This window comes from Eubalaena glacialis, chromosome 3 (assembly GCF_028564815.1).
Source record: "Eubalaena glacialis isolate mEubGla1 chromosome 3, mEubGla1.1.hap2.+ XY, whole genome shotgun sequence".
In the NCBI taxonomy this organism is placed as follows: Eukaryota; Metazoa; Chordata; class Mammalia; order Artiodactyla; family Balaenidae; genus Eubalaena; species Eubalaena glacialis.
The window spans coordinates 35,225,229-35,246,178 of NC_083718.1; the positions used below are offsets into that span (position 1 = coordinate 35,225,229).

At 38.5% G+C, this 20,950-nt stretch overlaps 2 protein-coding genes across 2 annotated transcripts; both read right to left on the bottom strand.

Moving 5' to 3' along the window:
• Positions 1–7,036: 7,036 nt before the first annotated feature.
• Positions 7,037–7,681, bottom strand: LOC133089163 (uncharacterized). Its single transcript, XM_061187473.1, has one exon. The coding sequence runs from the start codon at positions 7,248–7,250 to the stop codon at positions 7,152–7,154; it is 99 nt and encodes a 32-aa protein (XP_061043456.1). The 5' UTR covers positions 7,251–7,681; the 3' UTR covers positions 7,037–7,151.
• A 121-nt stretch (positions 7,682–7,802) lies between these two features.
• ZBED6 (zinc finger BED-type containing 6) lies at positions 7,803–12,528 on the bottom strand. The gene has a single exon (XM_061185509.1). The coding sequence runs from the start codon at positions 11,864–11,866 to the stop codon at positions 8,921–8,923; it is 2,946 nt and encodes a 981-aa protein (XP_061041492.1). The 5' UTR covers positions 11,867–12,528; the 3' UTR covers positions 7,803–8,920.
• Positions 12,529–20,950: the final 8,422 nt, after the last annotated feature.

A 20,950-nucleotide genomic window follows, 5' to 3' on the forward strand; every position in this document is an offset into this window, starting at 1 on the left:
TTAAATGTAATCCTAAAATGAGAAGACAATGAACAAAAGTATTTCAGGTAAATTCTTCCAACTTTCTCCTCCAAATCACCTTGACCAATGAGATCACACATTGTTAAAACCAAATTTTAATTGTATTAATATGTCTGTATTGCCTATAACAGAGCCTTATGAAAACTGATTCACATTTTATTCTAATGTGAATGCTGTACATTCTCAACTACAATGTAAAAGTTTTGTTAAGAATAGCCATGCTTCTTTCTTTTGCACTCTCTACGGTGCGTCAGCATATATTAGGTAAGCACTGCACACTCAATAAATGACCTGTAGTTTAGATTATTAATGGGACTTGGATTATTTTACACAAGATAATTTGCTAAATCTACATTTCTGACAAACCAGATTTTTTTCATCTAACAGAAGTTCCAATATTTTCACAAGCATTTTTGTTATTTCAAAAGTATATAATTATAAGTATGTGGGAAAAACTCACTAGAAAAATTGGTGAAACAATTACCCCCCAAAAATCTGTAGAGCTAGCTAATAATTAAGATGGACAAAGAGCTGCACACCAATTGCAAACAAGGAGCAAAAGAAGTTCTCAGGGCTTGACCCATAAAATAGTGCTTATGCAAAATGACCAATATTCCCTCCCGCCTCAGTCCCTGCCATACCCTGGCCCCCCCGCACTAAAGGGTTCAAGAAAGAAAGCTTCTACAGAAGTAAAAATACATGACAAGAGCTCAAGCCAGAATTTGGAAGGGGTTTCTACAAACTCCTACATCAGAAGATCGGGTTTCAGAAACACTGATCTAGGGACTTCCCTGGTGGTCCAGCGGTTAAGACTCTGTGCTTCCACTGCACGGGGCGTGCAGTCGATCCCTGGTCAGGGAAGTTCTGCATGCTGAGAGATGCGGCCAGAAACAACAACAACAGAAACATTGATCTACAATTTGAAATCAGCTGAATCAAATTCCTTCATATTTCCCACTAACAATTCCTAATCCAAGAACAGCAGGCCATGACAAAAACCAGCCTTTAAGTCAGCAACCAAGGTTAGAAGAGTTATGTTACGAAACATACCTTCAAAATGTACATACCCTATGACTTCCGATTCCATTTGTAGAATTTATCCTGAGATTAATATTCAACAAATATGCCAAATAATAGTGCATTAGAAAGTTCGTCACCATCTTCTTCTAACAATGAAAAACCACGTAGAAACCTAAATGTTCAAAAACCGACGCATCTCTAAGCCAAGGAATGACACGGACTGCCAGCAAACACCAGAAGCTAGAAGAAGCAAGGAAGGATCATTTCCCTACAGGTTTCAGAGAGAGCACGACCCTGCCAACACCTTTTCAGACTTCTGGACTCCGTAACTGTGAGATAATAAATTTCTGTTGCTTTAAGACACCCAGTTTGTGGTACTTTGTTATGGAAGTCCTAGGAAACTAACACAGATTACAAACATAGCCAACTAAACTTTGACAAAGGAGCACGGCAATTTCAGTGGAGAAAGGATAGTCTTTTCAATAAACACTCCTGGAAGAAGTGGACAAAAGATCGAAACAGACACCTCACCAAAGAAAACATACAGATGACGAACAAGCATATGAAAAGATACTCAACATCACAGGGAATTGCAAATTCCTTCAGCTAAAATCCAAAAACATACCACCAAATGCTGGTGAAGATGAGTAGCAGGAAGAAGTCTAGAAGCACATAGACCAAAATGTTAGCAGTAGTTACGGCCATGGTAGTAGAATTACAGGTGGCTGTTGATTATTTTGTTTTATGCTGAGAATAACATTAAGTTTTCTAATATAATGCAACACAGACCTAAAAAACTTAAGTTTGCCCTAACCGACCTGACCATCACTGATCCACGAAAGATTGGACCTTTAATAGCACCTCACCAATCCACTACCAGGATTCCTCTGACCACAAACACAGGGAATGCATTCTGCCTTCTAGGGTACACCAAAAGGTAACTTTAAAAATTGTGGGGGAGGGGGATGTCACTGGTGGTCCAGTGGTTAAGACGCCACGCTCCCAATGTAGGGGGCCCAAGTCCGATCCCTGGTCAGGGAACTAGATCCCACATGCTGCAACTAAGACCCAGCGTGGCCAAATAAATAAATATTTAAAAACTGGCAGGAGGGAGGGAATTCCCTCGTGGTCCAGTGGTTAGAACTCGGTGCTTTCACTGTCATGGCCTGGGTTCAATCCCTGGTGAGAGAACTGAGATCCCGCAAGCAGGACAGCCAAAAAAAAAAAAAAGAAAGAAAGAAAAAAAAGAAAAGAAAGAAAATTGGGGGGAGGGATAAATTAGGAATTTGGGATTAACATATACACACTACTATATATAAAATAATCAACAAGGACCTACTGTATAACAGCATATTACAATATTCTATAATAACCTATATGGGAAAAGAATCTGAAAAAGAACGGATATATGTATATGTATAACTGAATCACTCTGCTGTACACCTGAAACTAACACAGCACTGTAAATCAACTATACTCCAATATAAAATAAAAATTAAATTTAAAAAAATTGCCTCAAATGGGATCAAGGAACATTCAAATAATTACAATGCCCCGTGCAATAAGGAAAAGTATTCTTCAGAAAAGAATGAAAAAGTTTTACAACAGAAAAGCTTTTTTATAAAAGAAAAAGAAGGCTTAGAGGTCAATTTCATTCCTGAAATCAACATCCCAAAGAACACAGTGAAACTGTTGCTGGTTTCAGGAAGACTCCTACATACTAATCAAACAACAAAATGGAATTTATGAAATAGCAACAAGATAGCATGAATTGTACTTTTTTCCCCCCAGTTTTTTCAAATTAGGTTCTGCAAAACACCCTCAGAGGTAGGCAAGGCATCCTGAGTAAATGTGTACCACCTTACTAATGTTTACACAGAACAGTTCCTTCATATATTTGTTTTACACGCTGAACTTCTATAACTTGTACTAGCAGGGAAAAAAGGATATAATTGCTATGTAAGAAAATAGCCCCCAAATATGTAGAGGTAAAAAACTGGCAGTAATTAATACTACCCCAGACAAAAATCTAAAACTAAGGTAGCATATTCCTTTTTTTAAAAGGGAAAAAAAAAAGTACCCAGGATAAAAACCTGAAAAAGAGATTTCAGTAGAAGGAATAGATAAATAATAAACATTGATGAAAAACACAACTGAATTATGGGATATCACTGTCAGGACATCTCCCAGAATGCAAAAAGATGTCAATATGAGAGAAAAGATATATAACATGGAAATAATTCTAGAAGATTCAATTTCTACACAATGAAAATTCTACAAGGAAGGACTGGAATTAGTAGAGATAATAAAATAACAATACAAGAAATTTCCCTAAACTGGATGAACTTGAGTCTTTTAACTAAAGGGTTCATCAAATGCCAGGCAGAAATTTTCTTTAAAGACATCCTTACTATACCATATACAGTGAAATTTTTGAATTCCAATGGTAAAGACAGAATCATACAGGCTTCTAGGAAAAAGCAGACGGATGACAAAGGAAAGAAAAGCAGACTTGACATTTGACTTCTCATCTGAATCTCTAAAATGTCAAAAGACAAAATATCCAGAATTTAAAGGAGAAATTATGACCTTAAGATTTAGCCTCTCAAACTACATTTCCCTGGAAGAAGCTTTTGGAAAAGTCTCTAAAAGTATATACCATCTATGTACTCCATGTATTCTTTTAAAAATTACTGAAGGAAGTAGTCTAACTTCAGAAAAAAAAAATTTAGAAAAAATAACTAAATAATAGTAGAAAAAGAACAAAACAATGAAAAGGCACTATTTCATTGCTTTTTAAAACAACTACTTGGGGTATCTGATTTATGATATAGCTGATAAATCCTAAATAAAGCAAAGTGAACCACAGTATATAGAAAGAGTAACAAAACATGATCAAAGGGGCTTCCCTGGTGGCACAGTGGTTAAGAAACCCCCGCCAATGCAGGGGACACAGGTTCAAGCCCTGGTCCGGGAAGAGCCCACATGCCGCGGAGCAACTAAGCCCGTGTGCTACAACTACTGAGCCTGCGCTCTAGAGCCCATGAGCCACAACTACTGAAGCCTGCTCGCCTAGAGCCTATGCTCCGCAGCAAGAGGAGCCACCGCAACGAGAAGCCTGTGCACAGCAACAAAGACCCAATGCAGCCAAAAATAAATAAAATAAATTAAAAAAAAAAAGAACATGATCAAAGAAGGTTTATTCCAGGACAAAGAATGGTTTAATACTGGGAAATTCATTACATTAATAGAATAAAGAGGGGCTAAAAACAGAAACTCTATGGTATCTTAAGATTTCAAAAACAGAAAAACAGTGAAAAAAAAAAAGATTGAAAATTATAATTTTTTTAAAGTTAAAATGGCTTAAAAAAAAAGAAAGCTACAACACAACATCTACTCCCAATAAAAACTCTTTGTAAATTACAAGGAACCTCCTTAGCATGAATGTACTAATTCATCAGAAACTATCAACACACCAGACATGGTAAAACACTAGAGGTAAATCACTCAAGGCAAAAAAAAAAAAAAAAAAAAGGCAAAAAAAAAAAAAGTCTCTCTGTCTGCACCATCATTCAACACTGTTCCAGAGTCCAGTACATGCAATAAGGAAAAAAAGGTATAAGGATTAGAAAGGATGAGGCAAAAAATTTAGTATCTGCACATTATATGCTTGCAAACTATAAAATCTAACAATCAATGAAAGAAATTTAAAATAAGATATTTAAAAGATCAATAGATTTCCTATGTGCCAGCAACAATCATAATAACCTAGAGTAACTGAGAAAAATAAAGAAAATCTTAAAAAGAATGAGAGGCCTTGCGCTTCCTGATATTATCATAGATGTGAAAAATAACATTTAAATGTAATATTGGCAAATGAATGAGTACAAGATTAACAGAATCTAAGCAATTTCTGGAAAAGGTGGCATTTGAAATTAACCCAAAAAATTAGCTACCCATTTGAAAAAAACAATTACTACTTCATACAAAAAGGTTCCAAGGGAATAAATGCAAGCATGGCAAAGAGGCTTTAGCTCACTAAAAGCACTATATAAGAAAGATTCTAAATTCGTAACTATGCTGAACAAAAAAGCAAGCAATATTTGACAATGCTTAATGGGAGGAAGAGAGACAATGTCATATAATTACAATCCTTAGATTACATTTTTAATATAAAATATATAACCACCCAAGTACTGGAAAAAAAATGCATGCTATTTTATTTTATAAGCTCAGGATGAAAAACGCCTGTCCTTAACATGATACCAAAGTTACAAACCATAATAAAACTGATGGATTTCACTACATAAAATGAAAAACATTCATATAGCAAAAGGTCTATCAGCAACACGACCAAAGATTAATATCTTCACTCAAAAGGATGTGTTAAGAACTTTTAAAAATCAAAAAGACTTCATTAATTCAGTAAATTGGTATAATCTCTTTAGGGAATTTTAACAATTCTACAAATTCGCATCTAAGAAGTGGTTCAAAGAAATAGTTCACATATATGTGCGTACAGAGCTGTTTTTGGATGCAGGGCTTTTCTGTTTTTAATGGCAAAAACCCAAACGTCTATCAATCAGGGATACATTATATTATGGCACATCCATCCATATAAAGGAACACTATGTAGTCATTAAAAAAAGGTGAGGCAAAGCTATGTGTATGGACACTGAACTATGCCACAATAAACTATTAACAGTGCTTTTCTCTGAGGTGGAATTACAGGAAGAGTCCACCTTGTTTATATTGTTTTTACCTTTTTTATAATGTGCATATATTATCAAAAAAAGAGGGGGTAGGGATATTTCCATCAAAAAAACTAAAAACTTGTAAACAATTACAAGAAAAAAATGTGTTGACAATATCTTTTTTTTTTTAATAAATTTATTTATTTTTCGCTGTGTTGGGTCTTCGTTTCTGTGCGAGGGCTTTCTCTAGTTGTGGCGAGCGGGGGCCACTTCATCGCGGTGCGTGGGCCTCTCACTATGGCGGCCTCTCTTGTTGCGGAGCAGGCTCCAGACGCTCAGGCTCAGTAGTTGTGGCTCACGGGCCCAGTTGCTCCGCGGCATGTGGGATCTTCCCAGACCAGGGCTCGAACCCGTGTCCCCTGCATTGGCAGGCAGATTCTCAACCACTGCGCCACCAGGGAAGCCCCGACAATATCTTTTTGATTTTCTTACTTATCCAGGAAAATTATGCCTTAAATTACAAAAATGTTCACTCCTTTAATCAGGGAAAAAAAGAACACATTTCCACACTTACATTAGCTGGTTGCTCTCAGCAGGACTGTCTGTGTCTTCACTGAGTTCCAATCTATTACGCCTGTAGGTCGAACCAACACTCAATCCATGAATTAATAATAATGAGGCAGAAAGACTTTTCCTCCTCACATTGCCAAGGAAACCTCTCAGCCACAATTCAAACACAGGGTGTGTTTTTAAAACATCTCCCAACTACTGAGAGATTTAAGTCCATTCAAATAACCTTTGTCAAACTGGAGACAGCTAGGGTTAGTTATCTCCTCAACAAAAAAAAACAACAAAAAAGAGTTCATATAAAGATGAACTTGAGATTCAAAGATTAAAAAAAAAAAAAAGATCCATCTTCCACAGCCGAACAATTAATTTAAAAAGAAAAAAGAAAAAGAAAAAAGAAAAAGAACACCAAAATTCAATAAGATCCAATTTCTGGTCTTCAAGATTTCTTCACCTATTAAGAAAAAAACAGAAACCTTCCCCCATCTTTATTATCTGTATAATAAAAACATACTTGTATGTAAAAATATAAAGTGTTTTATGTATAATATACATATACATATATACTAACTGGCTTATACACACACACACACACACACATACACAAATGTGTAGAAATAAAACATTTGGGTAAGTTTTCCCTTTTAAAATACACTACAAAAGCCTTTAAATTTGGGTTCATTATAAAAATAGTGAACTTCCTCTTCTACCAAAGTATCATGAAGTATATTAATATGTTACACTAAATTTTGCCCAGCCCACAAAATAAAGATGAAGGGAAATCCTTACACATATATCGATGTGTACAATATGGATGTATGTATATCATCACATCATCTTTTATCACCTTCAGGGAGTGTTTAACCAAAAAAGATAGAAATGTATAGTTATAGAGTAACTACAAAGTGGTGCAGCAAGCTGTAGAAGGCAGAGCAGCATTATAGTCATCCTGAACTGGCACTGTCAAAATTACAGAAAGCTTCTACCTAATAAGGGAAGATGTTTTCCTTCTGTTATAGCAACACCAGTGTCACTGGCATGACATTCAATGGTGGCCCTGCAAAGGCTTGCTTATGCAGCCTAGTTCCAAATTCTTTACTAGTGATGGCTTCAACTAAAGACTTTATAATTATCCATTTACTCCAGTTAGTAAAAGGGTAAACTTTTGGAGTTGAAATTTCATTTCACAATGGTACATTTACCATTTAAGAATTTCAAAAAAACAAAAAACAAAAACAAAAAACAATTTTGATACATAGAAATGAGTTCTAAATTTTGAACCAGCCCAGTAACAAAGCAATTTTGATTCTCACGTAATAAATACTACATAATTTCTAGGCTAAATCTTGCCAAATACTACCCAAGACAAAACTAAAATCAAAACTTAAAAAAAAGTGGACACCTTTTACTCACACTTAATACTAGTCAATTTTCCAGGAAATTTTTGGGCAGGGAATATCCCCAAATCTAAAATGAAAAAAAGGAAAAATTGGGATCTTACATTAGTTATTCAGTCTGAAACTTTTAATAGACTTTTACTAAAAGTCATCATTTATGGCCTCCCACTCAATCACAAAAACATACTTCCAGAGTGGAAAGGGACAAGATCAATTGAGATCAATTCTCTCATTTTACCAGTGAGGCAATGATTCCTAACACATGAAAATATTGACTGCTTATTTTTAAATAAGAATTAAGGCCAAAATAATCTCATAGTTAAGAATACAGTATTATGGATCATTCAGTATAATTTTTAAAAGACATTTAAGATCACTTAAATTCAGAGAAACATTCTGTGGGAAAGGGATACTGGTTTGTCACAGTATACTCATGGGGCTTTCATTCCAATTTCCATTCAATCTTTTTCAATTCTGTAAACTTTTTATTGTCATTTACCCATAAATTATATAAAAGTAGCTAATCTTTGTTTTTACAATAAAAGTTAAAAAGGGCAATTCAAAGACTAAAAGTAATTTCTTCCTAATTGTTTTCTAATGTTTCCTTTCTATAAAGACCCAATCTTAAATATAAAGGGCAACTCTATCACACTTAGTAAGTTGAAATTACAACGCTGACCAGTATGAGGAGGCAATTAGAAATTCCCAAATATAAAACAATTTTGTGAACTTTGTTTTTGCCAAGCTGTAAGTATGAATCACGGCTTTTAAAGAAATAGAAAAATGGTGGTGATGGGGAGAGATACCAGTTTAGTATGGTTTTTCTCTATTTCATTGGTTTCAGAGCAATCAAACTTCCCAGGTTGAAATTTTTACTTAAAACCAATTACTAGTTCAATCTGCCAGCCAGAAATAGCCTAAGGCCTTTCAATGCTGCACTATATTTTTTTAATTAAAAAACTCTTTTTTTCTCTCAATTGGTATAAACAAAATTTCAAGTGACAGCTACACTGAGTTACTACTATGAAATCTTTAAAGTTAATCTTTACTTAGTCAACATTATATTACCTCTGAGGAATTTTCAGCCCTTTCTGTGTTTTCAGGTTTCCCCAGATTGTGCATAAAGAATAATTAGTATAACTGTATATAACAATTATAGCAATTAGGACACAGTAACATAGCAATAAGTTGCCCATTTTAAATGGAGAAAAGAAAAAGAAATTAAGATAATATTTCTTTTTCATTGCTTTGAATAACTTCATTCTCAGGATCCCAGCTCAGAACCAATGAAGAATAATCATAGTTAACATTTTTCAAGTTCATTTTCAGAAACATCAGCTGTTCTATATTGTCAAAGTCCAGGCTCATGATCTGCTTTGGATGAAAGTGGCTATTTGCAGTAAAGATACATTCAGATTGCCAACTACACATGGGGCAGCTCAGATACTGAATGGCAACTTGGGTCAAAGCTGGCCATACGCTCACCTTCTTCTGCCAGTAAATCAAAGGGTCATCACCTCCTGAGGTCTCTGAATACTTCTCATTGAAGTATTCATCCACTACTGCCATAGCAGAAGGAAACATGAAGCTTTTGCCTCCAATGGCAACATTATCTGCAGCTGAACTATCAACAGACCCTGAACTGGAGGTGCCTTCTCTTATAGATGAGGTAAATGAATCAGCTCCTACTATGGCTGAGGAACCAGAAGCTTCTGAAGTTGCAATATGGCAGACCTCTGATGAAGATTCCATATAGTTACAAACTTCTTCTGCTAGGATCTGCTTGTATGTTTCCAAATCAGCACCTTGAGGGAAAAAGTCTTCCAAACTGTTTTTAAAGCAAGGGTCTAACAAAGCAGCCAAGATACAGGGCTTGGATTTGAGCACGGCACTTAATAGGGTATCAGTTTCAAGTTTCAGAGATAAACTGTCTACCAGATTGAGGGCCTGAGTAATACCTCTAACTTGAAAATCTTCTCTGAGTTTCTGCAGGGAAAGGAGTAGATGATGGATTAGGGGTAGCACCTGATTCAATCCTGTGGTCTTCACACTCACTTTCTGGGTGGCCTCCTCAAATGGTTTAAGAATATCACAAACATACGTCATTAGAGTCCACTGAAGGGAGGTGAGCACAACTCCACTGGCTCTACCAAGACTATGGTGAACTGAGTAACAATGCTCCAAGAGCCATTTTAACATATAAAAGGTAGAAATCCAATGGCCAGCTTCATCCTGCTTCAAATTTTTCCATGGAAGTTGGTGATCATTTTGGAACTCTTGTAGTATCTGACGGGCCTTGACTGAATGACTAAAATGATGACAAGTTTTCCTAGCAGCCACTAACATGTTCTCAATGCTTTTGTGCTCACAGAAAAAGTCTTGAATGACTGTATTTAAACAATGCAGGAAGCATGGCACGTGAGTAAAACCACCATCTTTGATTGCATGTACTACATTAGAAGAATTGTCGGAAACGATGAAGCTAGGGATGAGGAAATTAGGAGAAAGCCACAGACCAATCTGGTCATTTAATTCTTGTAAAATGTTGGTTATCAAACAGTCTTTGGCCAATCCTGTTACACAGAGAACTGCCCACTTTCTAAAATTGGGGATCCTGCCATTACTGGAAGAAGGTGTAGTCTGCAAAGAGACCCAGTGTACAGTCACAATGAAATAGTCAGTGGATGGGTCATGGGTCCATATGTCCACAGTCAGGTGGATCTTTTGGCTTTGAACATTCTCCAAAGTTAAGAAAATTTTTTCTCTGACCCAATCATATAACTGAGGCACAGCCTTAGTGAAAAAGTAAGTTTCAGATGGTAACCTATAGTCAGGGGCCACAATCTGCATGAACCTCTGAAAGGCTGGAGTTGAGAAATAGTTGTAAGGATGCATATCTTCCACAATCATTTGAATAATTGCCTGACTTATTTGACTTGAGGTTGAATTTTCACAATATGTTGTTTCTTGTTCCTGGGCATGCATTAGAGTGTCTTGCTCTGCAACAGGAATAGGACTCTCAGATCTTCTATTTTCAACCTCTAATACAGGAGGTTCATCTGAATCAGAGTCACTAAGGTCCTCAGCTGTTACATCCTGGCTGCCTGTAGACTTCTCTCCAGGCAAAGTATCACTCAAGAGATCATTTCTCTCAGTCTCAGCTTCATCTAATCCATTTCCAACTGCACCACTGTCTTTGTTGGCAACTGCCCAATGGATGGGATGTGTGGCCTGCAGGTGTCGTTGAAGTGTCGAAGTTCCTAAGTGAGAACCCGGCCTACCCCGGCTCACACTTCTTTTACATATATTACAGACAGCTCTTGAGATGTGCTGAGGATCGGTATAGAAAAAATTCCAAACTGCAGATGTCTTGGCTCTTGTTCCAGGAATTAAGGCATGCTTGACAATGTTACTTTTGATGAGAAATCTCCCTCTTTCTGCCCTTAGGGCATCAGATACTGATTTATCACGTTTCTTTCCCATTCCATTATTATCCAATGGATCAGTAGGGATATATTCAAAGCTTCCACTGCTTCCAGCGGAAGAGGGAGATAAAGGTACATCCAAAGTAAAATCCTCCTCCCCACTAGTAACTCCAAATTTGTTGGCCCTGGTCCAGTGAGGTGAATGCCTTGCCTGCAGATGTCGCTGAAGAGTAGATGTCCCGAGATGGCTACCTGGTTTACCCCTGCTAACACTTTTTTCACAGAGGTTACAAATAGCCCGCCAGGTGTACTGGGGGTCAACATGAAAGAAGTGCCACACAATGGAGGTCTTGGCTCTAGTACTAGGTAAATAGATCTGTTTTTCTATATTGCTCTCAAAAAGACTTTCTTCATCCTGCTCAGGGGCATTGGAAGCTAACAAAGCAGGGGCATCTGCAACTGGCCTCCCAGATACCAAATCCTTACTAAACTTTTTCGCAAGGATCAGTTTCTTTCGTCGCCTTTTCCCCTTAATTCGCAAACCCTTCTTTCTTTTCTTTTTCGCGGGCAATTTTGCCTCTTTATCCAGTCCTTCTGCCACCATCTTTCCCTCTACCACATCTTCTTCATCTGTATTAGACGTAATAGGAACACATCCCAGAATCCCAGCACCACTAAAAGTGCTACATCTTCTGCCAGGAGAGAGTGAGGAAACTGGTACACTTAAGGTACATACACTCATTCTTTTTATGTCTCTGAAATTCGTACCAGAATCTGTTAGTGGGTTTACTCCTCAAACAGATATACAGCTGTTCCTCTCTACTTGCATTACCTTTTCTCCAATTTCTATGGGGAGTCAAATTCCCATTGGACCAATGACTTCCAAACCAGGTTATTTTTGGAGGAAAAATGACAGCAATGGAGAACATTCCCAAACTCTTTCACAGAGGGCTTTAAGATCCCTTCCAACTTTCTGAGTTCTGAATTCAAACAGTCCAATTTACTCATGTTATAGAAAAAAGAACTGAGGCCTACTTTCCCGGAGTAATAGAGTTGATCAGTAGCAGCTAGAAACCAGGTCTTCCAAATCCCAGGTTCATGTTCTTTCTGCTTCAAGAACTATACCTGCTTGAAATGTCTTCAGTTTTTAAAATATGTATTTTTTATGCTGCCTCATGATAGCAACATCAATTTCCCTTAATTCTGAAGTTAACTATTCTCAGTAAATTTCATTTAAACAAAAACATAGTGCATCATTCAACATTCATCATTTAGAACTGTGATTTGGCAATACAACCCAAAATGTCAATTCTGGAAAGCTAAATCAGACTCCACATACTGGTCATTAACAGCAAATGCTAGTTGAGGCCTTTCAACTCTAATTAAAAGTAACACAATTTTTTAAAAATGTGGGTACCTAAAAAAATGCTTTGGGAGTAAAATTTTTAAATTTTACTCACAAGCTGAATTTTCAATTTACTGTTCGTATGGAGAGTTAATCCATGCTTGGTTTTCAAACATTTTTAGTCTGGAGAAGCTTTACAGCCTGTAAATGAGTAACTCCTAGGTTGGACTCTATATGAGCAGCAAACACTGAAATATTAGCTTTAAACCACTTCCACGCCTTCTCGGTTGATCCCTCCCCTTCCCCCAATACCTACATACATTTACCCTAAAAAGCATCGCTATCACTAGTTCAGCCTCCTCAAGGTCCAGAACCAAGGCCTGGAAGATGTCAACAATATGGGCCTTCCCCATAGGAATCCGCACCGATTATGGGAGTTTAGGGGGTGTTCTTCATTACGGTTTCATCAGTCCTACAAGGAGAACGGAAGTGTCCCTGTTGCTCTTGACTCCGATGCTGAGGGCTGGGAGTGGGAAATGTAATTAAGGTAGGGAAGGGGTGTAGGATACCGGAATAAGGTCGGTGGCTTTCTGTGTGTGGAGTTTGAGAAAATCTCCCAAGTAGTGGGACCCTGGAGAGGAATGAGAGTAGGTAAAATCAGCTCCTGGCACTCAATTTGACTTAGGCAGCGGGGGTCCGCTAAACTATGGAAACTGTTGCCCCCGAAGAAAGCAATCTAGTGTCAGTTCTCCTCTGGGAGTAGGGAAACAAGTCGGCTTCCTGGGGCTGCTCCGGGCTCCTACAGTTTCACCAACACCGGATGTGGGGGAGGGGAAGAAGGTTCGTTGGGAAAAGGAGCAGGCGCCGTGGGGGTGGGGTGGGGTGAAGTGGGGTCGGGGTGGGGTGGATACGAGCGGGAGCCTGGGGCTCCCAGCCCGCCCCGGCGACGGCAGCGGCCGGGAGGTGGGGGAGGGGGTCGTTACCGCGGTGCCGAAGGACCCGCTCTGACTTCCCGGGCTAGGCCGCGACCCAGGGGCGAGGGGAGGCCGTGGCCACTCCCCTCGCCCTCTCCCCCACCTCCCCGGCCCCAAGCCACCCGGGAAGCAAAAAACGGGTCTAGTTACCAGAAAACAGAAACTTTACCGAACCGTCGACACTATCCCCGACTCCCGCTTGCTGCCACGTCTTTCTTCTTTCTTAGCCGCTACCGCCCGCCGTCCTCTCAGCAGCAACACCAGCAGAAATCCAAAACTGCCAGAGTCAAAGATGGCGCCCGGCTACAGGCTCAGCTCTAAGACCCGGCCACTAAAAGTGCCAGCACGACGCAAAGCGCAAGGATTCTGGGAGACGTAGTTTCCTTTATGACGCGCTGCTTAAGATGGCTTCCCCGGGTGAGAGAGGGTCACGTGAGAGGGGAGGCGATAAACCGGGGGCGTCCCTTCCGTTTTAAGGCACGCGTTTTAGAAAGTAACGGGTGTTTTGAAACCGTCTTTGATTTAAAAAAATTTTTTAAATCAAATTGACGTAATCGAAGAAATCGCGAGAATTGTCTCTACCAGACAGTAGGCGCTCAGTTTATTCTTACCAGAGTGTTTGCTTAATGAATAAATCGTCCAAATCCTGTGTTAATTTGATTTAGAAATAAACTACTTTTTTCTTGCAATGTTGAAGGATTTGTGCATTTATTTTTATTTGAAGACGTGAAATGGGTTTGAGGGGAGTTTCTTTTATTTCTTAAAACAAATTTTCGTTTTGGAAAAACAATTCATGCTCATTAAAAAGTTGACGAGGATTGAGACGTGGAAAGGAAAAAGATCACTTGCCTACCCACTTCATTATTGATATTAGCCTGTATCTTCCCATTTGAATGTCTTTCCTTTTTTCCCCCGATTATAAAGTAATGCATATGAGTTTTTTAAAGGTAATAATAGAGAAATGTAAAGGTAGAAAGTTTAAATCTGCGTTAACCTCATTCCTGAGAAATAATCTCTCATTAATTTAGCATGTATTCTTTCTAACTTTTTTGTATGCAAATATACTTAAATATATTGCGGTGATACAGCAGGAGCCCAAGATCCCCCCTGGGTTATAGGCTCAACAGAACTTGCTTAGGTGGCAACATTTTACTGAACTTGGATAAAGGATACATTTCTGCTACTAAGAAAGGATACACTTGATGGTAAAGCTGATGGGATTCCAGGCACCTTTTATTTCCTCTTGGGCTTGTTTCTCCAGCTACCAGCTTAGTGAGAGAGTCCCAGCCAATCCACGACTGGATATGAATCAGGTCAGACGGGTGAGTCTCTTCACACTTGAGCTGTTATCTCCTTTCAAAGTGAGAAGCCACAGCATTAGAATCCTAGCACCAATCCCTGCATTACATGACAATACTCTGATTGCCATGTCAACCAGCCCTACAAGCAGGTTCTTGGTAACCAGTTTCTGTCTGTGCCACAACACCTAGGGTTTTTCAGTTTAACAGAAGGCTTTCCAAACAGCTGAAATGTTTTCGAGACTAGGCCTTTCAAGCCCCATCCAAGACCTAATACGTAACCAAACTAGTTTTGGCCTCTCCCAGGAAACTAGTTTCGGCCTCTCCCAGGAGTGAAATTTTAAACCAATCAGCCTGGTCAGCACTACTGAGGCAATCTGCCTGATAAGATTCCCCCCTACCTTCCTCTAAGAAAAGGTAAATTTCCCCCAAATAATCCACTTTTAACTTCCTTGTCCCACCCACTTTCTGCCTGTAAACCTTCCATTTTATACAACTCCCTCCTTCTATTTGTTAGATGGGATGCTGCCTGGTTCATGAAACGTTGAATAAAGCCAATTTCATCTTTAAATTTACTCGGTTCAAGATTTGTTCTTTAACAATAGTTATATTTCATCAAATCTAAGGTATCATTGATTATAACGTGCATCTTATTTTATAGGCCTCTAAGAGAAAAAACTGCCAGTTAAACTCTGACAGGCCATTGATCAGAGATATTAAAATTTGATAGGATGTTCATCTCAGAATGAATGAAATACAGTAATTTCAGGATAAGAACAGGCTAAAACTATGCATATTGTTTTGCAACTTGCTTTTTTTCTTCCACTTTACCGTTTATCTTGAATATCTTTTAATGGTCATCAGTGCTTAGAGGCCTACCATATTCTTTTTAACAGCTCTCATACCATGGTAAGGCTGTTTTGCAGTAAATTTCACCAGTTCCTTTTTGATGGAAATAATCCAGTTTCCGGCTCCATTAGTCTCTCCCAAGGGGGAAAAGAAAAATAATGGAATAATAGGGACACTGAAGAGTGCAGAAGTTAAAAGCCTCTGGCTATTAAAAAGAGGGAGAACTAGTTAGGAAATCCTCTGAAGTCCAGGTGAGAACCCACATGGGGATCCCCCCACCTCACCCCATATATACAAACAGAATTCTCAGGGGTGGATGTGGGCTTGCCCCTTGTTTGTTAAAAGGGGATAAATTATCTAGACCAAGGGCACAATGCCAGATTTTCCCTACTCACACCCCACCTTGATTCTAAATGAATTTCAAACAATCTTTAGACCTCTTCAGTAAATAATTGACAAAACATTTTACGATGTGCAATGTGAGAGCAAAGGTTTTGTAGAGCCCTCTAGAAAAAGAATGCAAAATTATTGAGAAAAAATTGATTCAAAAATGAATATTTATTTAGACTAGGAAAGGAAATCACAATAAATTACACATAAAAAAAAATCTTGTACTATATATATTACAAACTCAAAAAAGTCATACTTTTTTTACCAATAAACTCTATAATCATCTATAAGACTTTTCTATATATTTAGCTGCATAGTTTTTGATTGCCTCTTCATATGACAATCTTGTAATATTTCTATAAAGAGAATAAAAAATACATCAGTCTTCCCTCTGGAATTTTTAATAAAAAATAGTTTTATCAATGATAGTTTAGAAAAGTCTCTTATTTCACAGCTTATTGGCAAAATTGGTGAAAATTATAGATTTGTTGTTAAATTTAGGGAAACTTCCATCAAGTTTCTTACATATGTAAGCACTAAGACTTCGTAGAATTAATATTGAATTATTTAATATATTCTTGACCAGGAGAGAGCAATCATTTTTGCTAGATATATTAGTTATCTATTGCTACATAATAAATTATCCCTAAATTTACTAGCTTAAAACAATGAACATTTATCACCTCACAGTTTCTGTGGGTCAGGAATTCAGGAGCAGTTTAGCTGGGTGGTTCTCGCTCAGGTTCTCTCATGAGATGGCAATCAAGTTGTTGGCCATCTCTACCAGTCATCTGAAGGCTTGACTGGGGCTAGAGGATCCATTTCCAAGCTCTCTCACATAGACCTCAGTTTCTTACCATGTGGACCTCTCCACGGGGCTGCTCAGGATTTTTCCAAACATTAGTTTCTGGTTACATACATTTCAAACCTTGTCTCTCCTCCACAATGTACATGCCACTTATATCAAGATATGACCTCTGGCCCTACAACTTTGGGTCATAATGCCAGATGAGTCTACATAGCAGGTAATAGGGGTATTGTTGAAAGCCATTTCTACACCTAGATGTCTGGCAATAACTTAACTCTAAGTGAAAGTAACTGTACACCACATAAATAAAACCCAAAATATTTGTATCCCAACTCAACTTCCTCTTAGCAGGATCCCAAAAATGTCCAAGAAGGGGAAGGTATTGGAGAGAGAGTCTGAGTGAAAAGAAGCAAGGATCTTAGTCATTGCTATGAAAATATCTTACTTACGGAATGTTATAATAACCACATGAGCATATTGCTAAGGCCTTGCCCAGAGCCTTGAAGGGGGCTTGTGCAAGTAAGGGGCCTGAAGGTTAAACTTCTTTAGCTTTATGCTAAATCCTCCTCTCTTGGTATAGTATGTTGACTGTGGAGCCATATGATGTGGATTCAAATCCTGGCCTGTCTCTCCTCTGAAGCTCTAGCCAACTCTGTGGGCTCCAAGTTGGCAGTAGCCCTCTTTTTGTACTTCCCACATTAGAGAACAGAATGGGAGGGGAACTACCACATGAGTAGCTAGTCCCTTCTCTGACCCAGTGTCCATCACCACTATCCATCAACCTTCCTCTTTTTCTTCCTGCCTTTGGGTCTCAAATGTCTGACATGAGTAAGGAAATAGGAACCAACAGAGTCTCCTAGCAAGGAGCCTTGCACAGGAGTCACAAATACCTGTTAACTGCAATGGATAAATTTAAAACTTCTTGCTCTAGCTGCAAGACCAGAGCTGGTATCACTGAAATCAACCTTCCTAGGACTGCCTTCCCCTCTTCACTCCCAGTGCTTTTCTTATTTCCTTATATAGAATTTTTTCCTTGGTATTTAATTTTGGAGTGGGGTAACTGTAGTTCTGTTGGGTGATGGGTTAGTTAAGAAAAAGCAGATTAGGTTCTCATTCCCATTTATCTTATACTAAGTATTCTTCTATGTTTAGGTTGCTGTGCTAGGCATTGTGAGGAATCCCAAATAGGCATAATATGTGGAATTGCCCATGTGGAACTTTTCCAGAAGACATGATAAATGTAAAGATAAATAACTGCCATGTATTGTACATCAAGTGTCCAGCTACAGTTTAGACCTGGGATTACAAACTCAAATGCTTACAAGAGCCAGGCACGTGTGTATATGAGAATGATGAGCCAGGTGTAAGAATAAAACTCGAGGGACTTCCCTGGTGGTCCAGTGGTTAAGAATCCACCTTCCAATGCAAGGCACGTGGGTTCGATCCCTGGTCAGGGACCTAAGATCCCACATGCCGTGGGGCAACTAAGCCCACGTGCTACAACTACTGAGCTCGTGAACTCTGGAGCCTGTGCGCCACAACTAGAGAGAAGCCTATGCACCACAACTAGAGAAGCACGTGTGTCGCAACGAAGAGCCCGTGCACTGTAATGAAAAGATCCCGCATGCAGCAATGAAGATCCTGCATGCCGCAAATAAGACCTGACGCAGCCAAATAAGTAAATAAATAAATAAATATTTTTAAAATTATTTTTAAAAAAAAGAATAAAACTTGAGAATGCATTCCCTAGCTAAAGGTCCCACTGTTATATTCAACTCCAGCCCAGACTTGCCAGGAGGGAATGCCTGATTTTTCAATGGAAGCCAGAAATTCAGATTTTTATGTGAAAATTTATGATTAAGCTGATTCAAATGAAACAAACAAAAAAATCACTTCATGGCCTGGCCTGCAACCCTACTTTAGTTCTAGAAAGGAAGAGGTGGTCATTGAAAAGTGCAGTGTTCCAGGAAATACTTCCTGGAGGGAGTGAGACCTAAGCTGACCTTAAAGTAGTACAGAGTGAGAGGTAAGTGAAGACTATGTTAGGGAGATCCCTGAAGGAGCTAGGAGAGAAATTCAGCTGGGGAAGAATCTACAGATTATAGGAAGAGAGAACATTGTAAAAGTAGGTGGGAGAAAGATTATGGAGGCCCTTGAATGTTGGAAAGGCATTTGAAAAATATTCCTTGGACATTAGGAATTCCTTGAAGACTTTGGAACAGGGACAGAAAGGTAGAGGATGTGATACTTGCAAACTTGTGTTTCATAAAGGCTAAACTAGTGGTGATGTTCAGCAGGAGTGATGACAGTAAAGAGTCAATGGGAGAATCGAGGAGTGGTCCCTTATTGATCCTACCCATGATCCCCTCTTGTCTCTTGTATTATTATTTTTTTAAGGTAAGACATAGCTTTTATTGTCATTGTTTTATTTTCAAATATTTATTTATTTATTTATTTATTTAGGATGTGCCGGGTCTTAGTGGACTCCTTAGTTGCAGCATGCAGAATCTCAGTTGCAGCACGTGTGCGGGATCTAGTTCCCCCACCGGGGATCAAACTCGGGCCCCCTGCATTGGGAGCGTGGAGTCCTACCCACTGGACCATCAGGGAAGTCCCCATTGTCATTGTTTTCTAAAAAATGGCACTACACTGTACATACCATTCTGAGACTTGTTCTTCTCACTTAAAACTATCTGGAGTTCTTTCTAAGCTGGCACGTGTGTGTCACCTCAACCCTGGTTCAGCTGCAAAGAGCTCTGCACGAAGAGTTTTGAATCTCCCACTTGTAGAGTAGGGTACACCCAGAGCCATGCAGCAGCTTCTCTACTGACAGCTCCACTAAGAGTGATCTTGACCCATTTGAGTCTTTGCTTTTAGGGTATGAGGGGGGTCACTATGAGCACTTAAGAGGGTTCTTGTATTTAAAAAAAATTTTTCTTTTATTGAAGTATAGTTGATTTACAATGTTGTGTTACTTTCTGGTGTAGAGCAAAGTGATTCAGTTATACATATATATACATATTCTTTTTCATATTCTTTTCCATTACGGTTTATTATAGCATATTGAATATAGTTCCCTGTGCTATACACTAGGACCTTGTTGTTTATTTTTATACATAGTAGTGTGTATCTTCTAATCCCAAACTCCTAATTTATCCCTCCCCCTGCCTTTCCCCTTTGGTAGCCATAAGTTTGTTTTCTATGTCTGTGAGTCTGTTTCGGTTTCATAAGTAAGTTCATTTGTGTCATATTTTAGATTCCACATATAAGTGATATCATACGGTATTTGTTTTTCTCTTTCTGACTTACTTCACTCAGTATGATAATCTCTAGTTCCATCCATGTTGTTGCAAATGGCATTATTTCATTCTTTTTTATGGTTGGGTAGTATTCCATTGTGTATATGTACACTACATCTTTTTTATCCATCCGTCAATGAACATTTAGGTTGCTTCCATGTTTTGGCTATTGTAAATAGTGCTGCTATGAACATTGGGATCCATGTATCTTTTCAAATTATAGTTTTCCCCAGATATATGCCCAGGAATGGGATTGCTGGATGATATGGCAACTCTATATTTAGTTTTTAAAGGAACCTCCATACTATTTTCCATAGTGGCTGCAACGTAATTCCCACCAACAGTGTAGAAGAATTCCCTTTTCTCCACACCCTCTCCAGCATTTGTTTTTGTGGACTTTTTAATCATGGCCATTCTGACCAGTGTGAGGTGGTACTCACTGCAGTTTTGATTTGCATTTCTCCAATACTTAGAGATGTTGAGCATCTTCCAATGTGCCTGTTGTTCATCTGTATGTCTTCTTTGGAGAAATGTCTGTTTAGGTCTTCTGCCCATTTTTCGATTGAGTTGTTTGCTTTTTTGTTATTGAGTTGTATGAGCTTTTTGTATATTTGGGAAATAAAGCCCTTGTTGGTTGCACCATTTGCAAGTATTTTCTCCCAGTCCATAGGTTGTCTTTTCATTTTGTTTATGGTTTCCCTTGCTGTGCAAAAGCTTGTAAGTTTGATTAGGTACCATTTGTTTATTTTTGCTTTTATTTATGTTGCCTTGGGAGATTGGCCTATGAAAACTTTGGTATGATTTATGTCAGAGAATGTTTTGCCTATGTTCTCTTCTAGGAGTTTTATGGTAGCATGTCTTAT

Excerpts from the sequence above, each read along its gene's own strand:
- LOC133089163 (XM_061187473.1), bottom strand. The coding sequence starts at position 7,250 with ATGACTATAATGCTGCTCTGCCTTCTACAGCTTGCTGCACCACTTTGT.
- ZBED6 (XM_061185509.1), bottom strand. The coding sequence starts at position 11,866 with ATGAGTGTATGTACCTTAAGTGTACCAGTTTCCTCACTCTCTCCTGGC.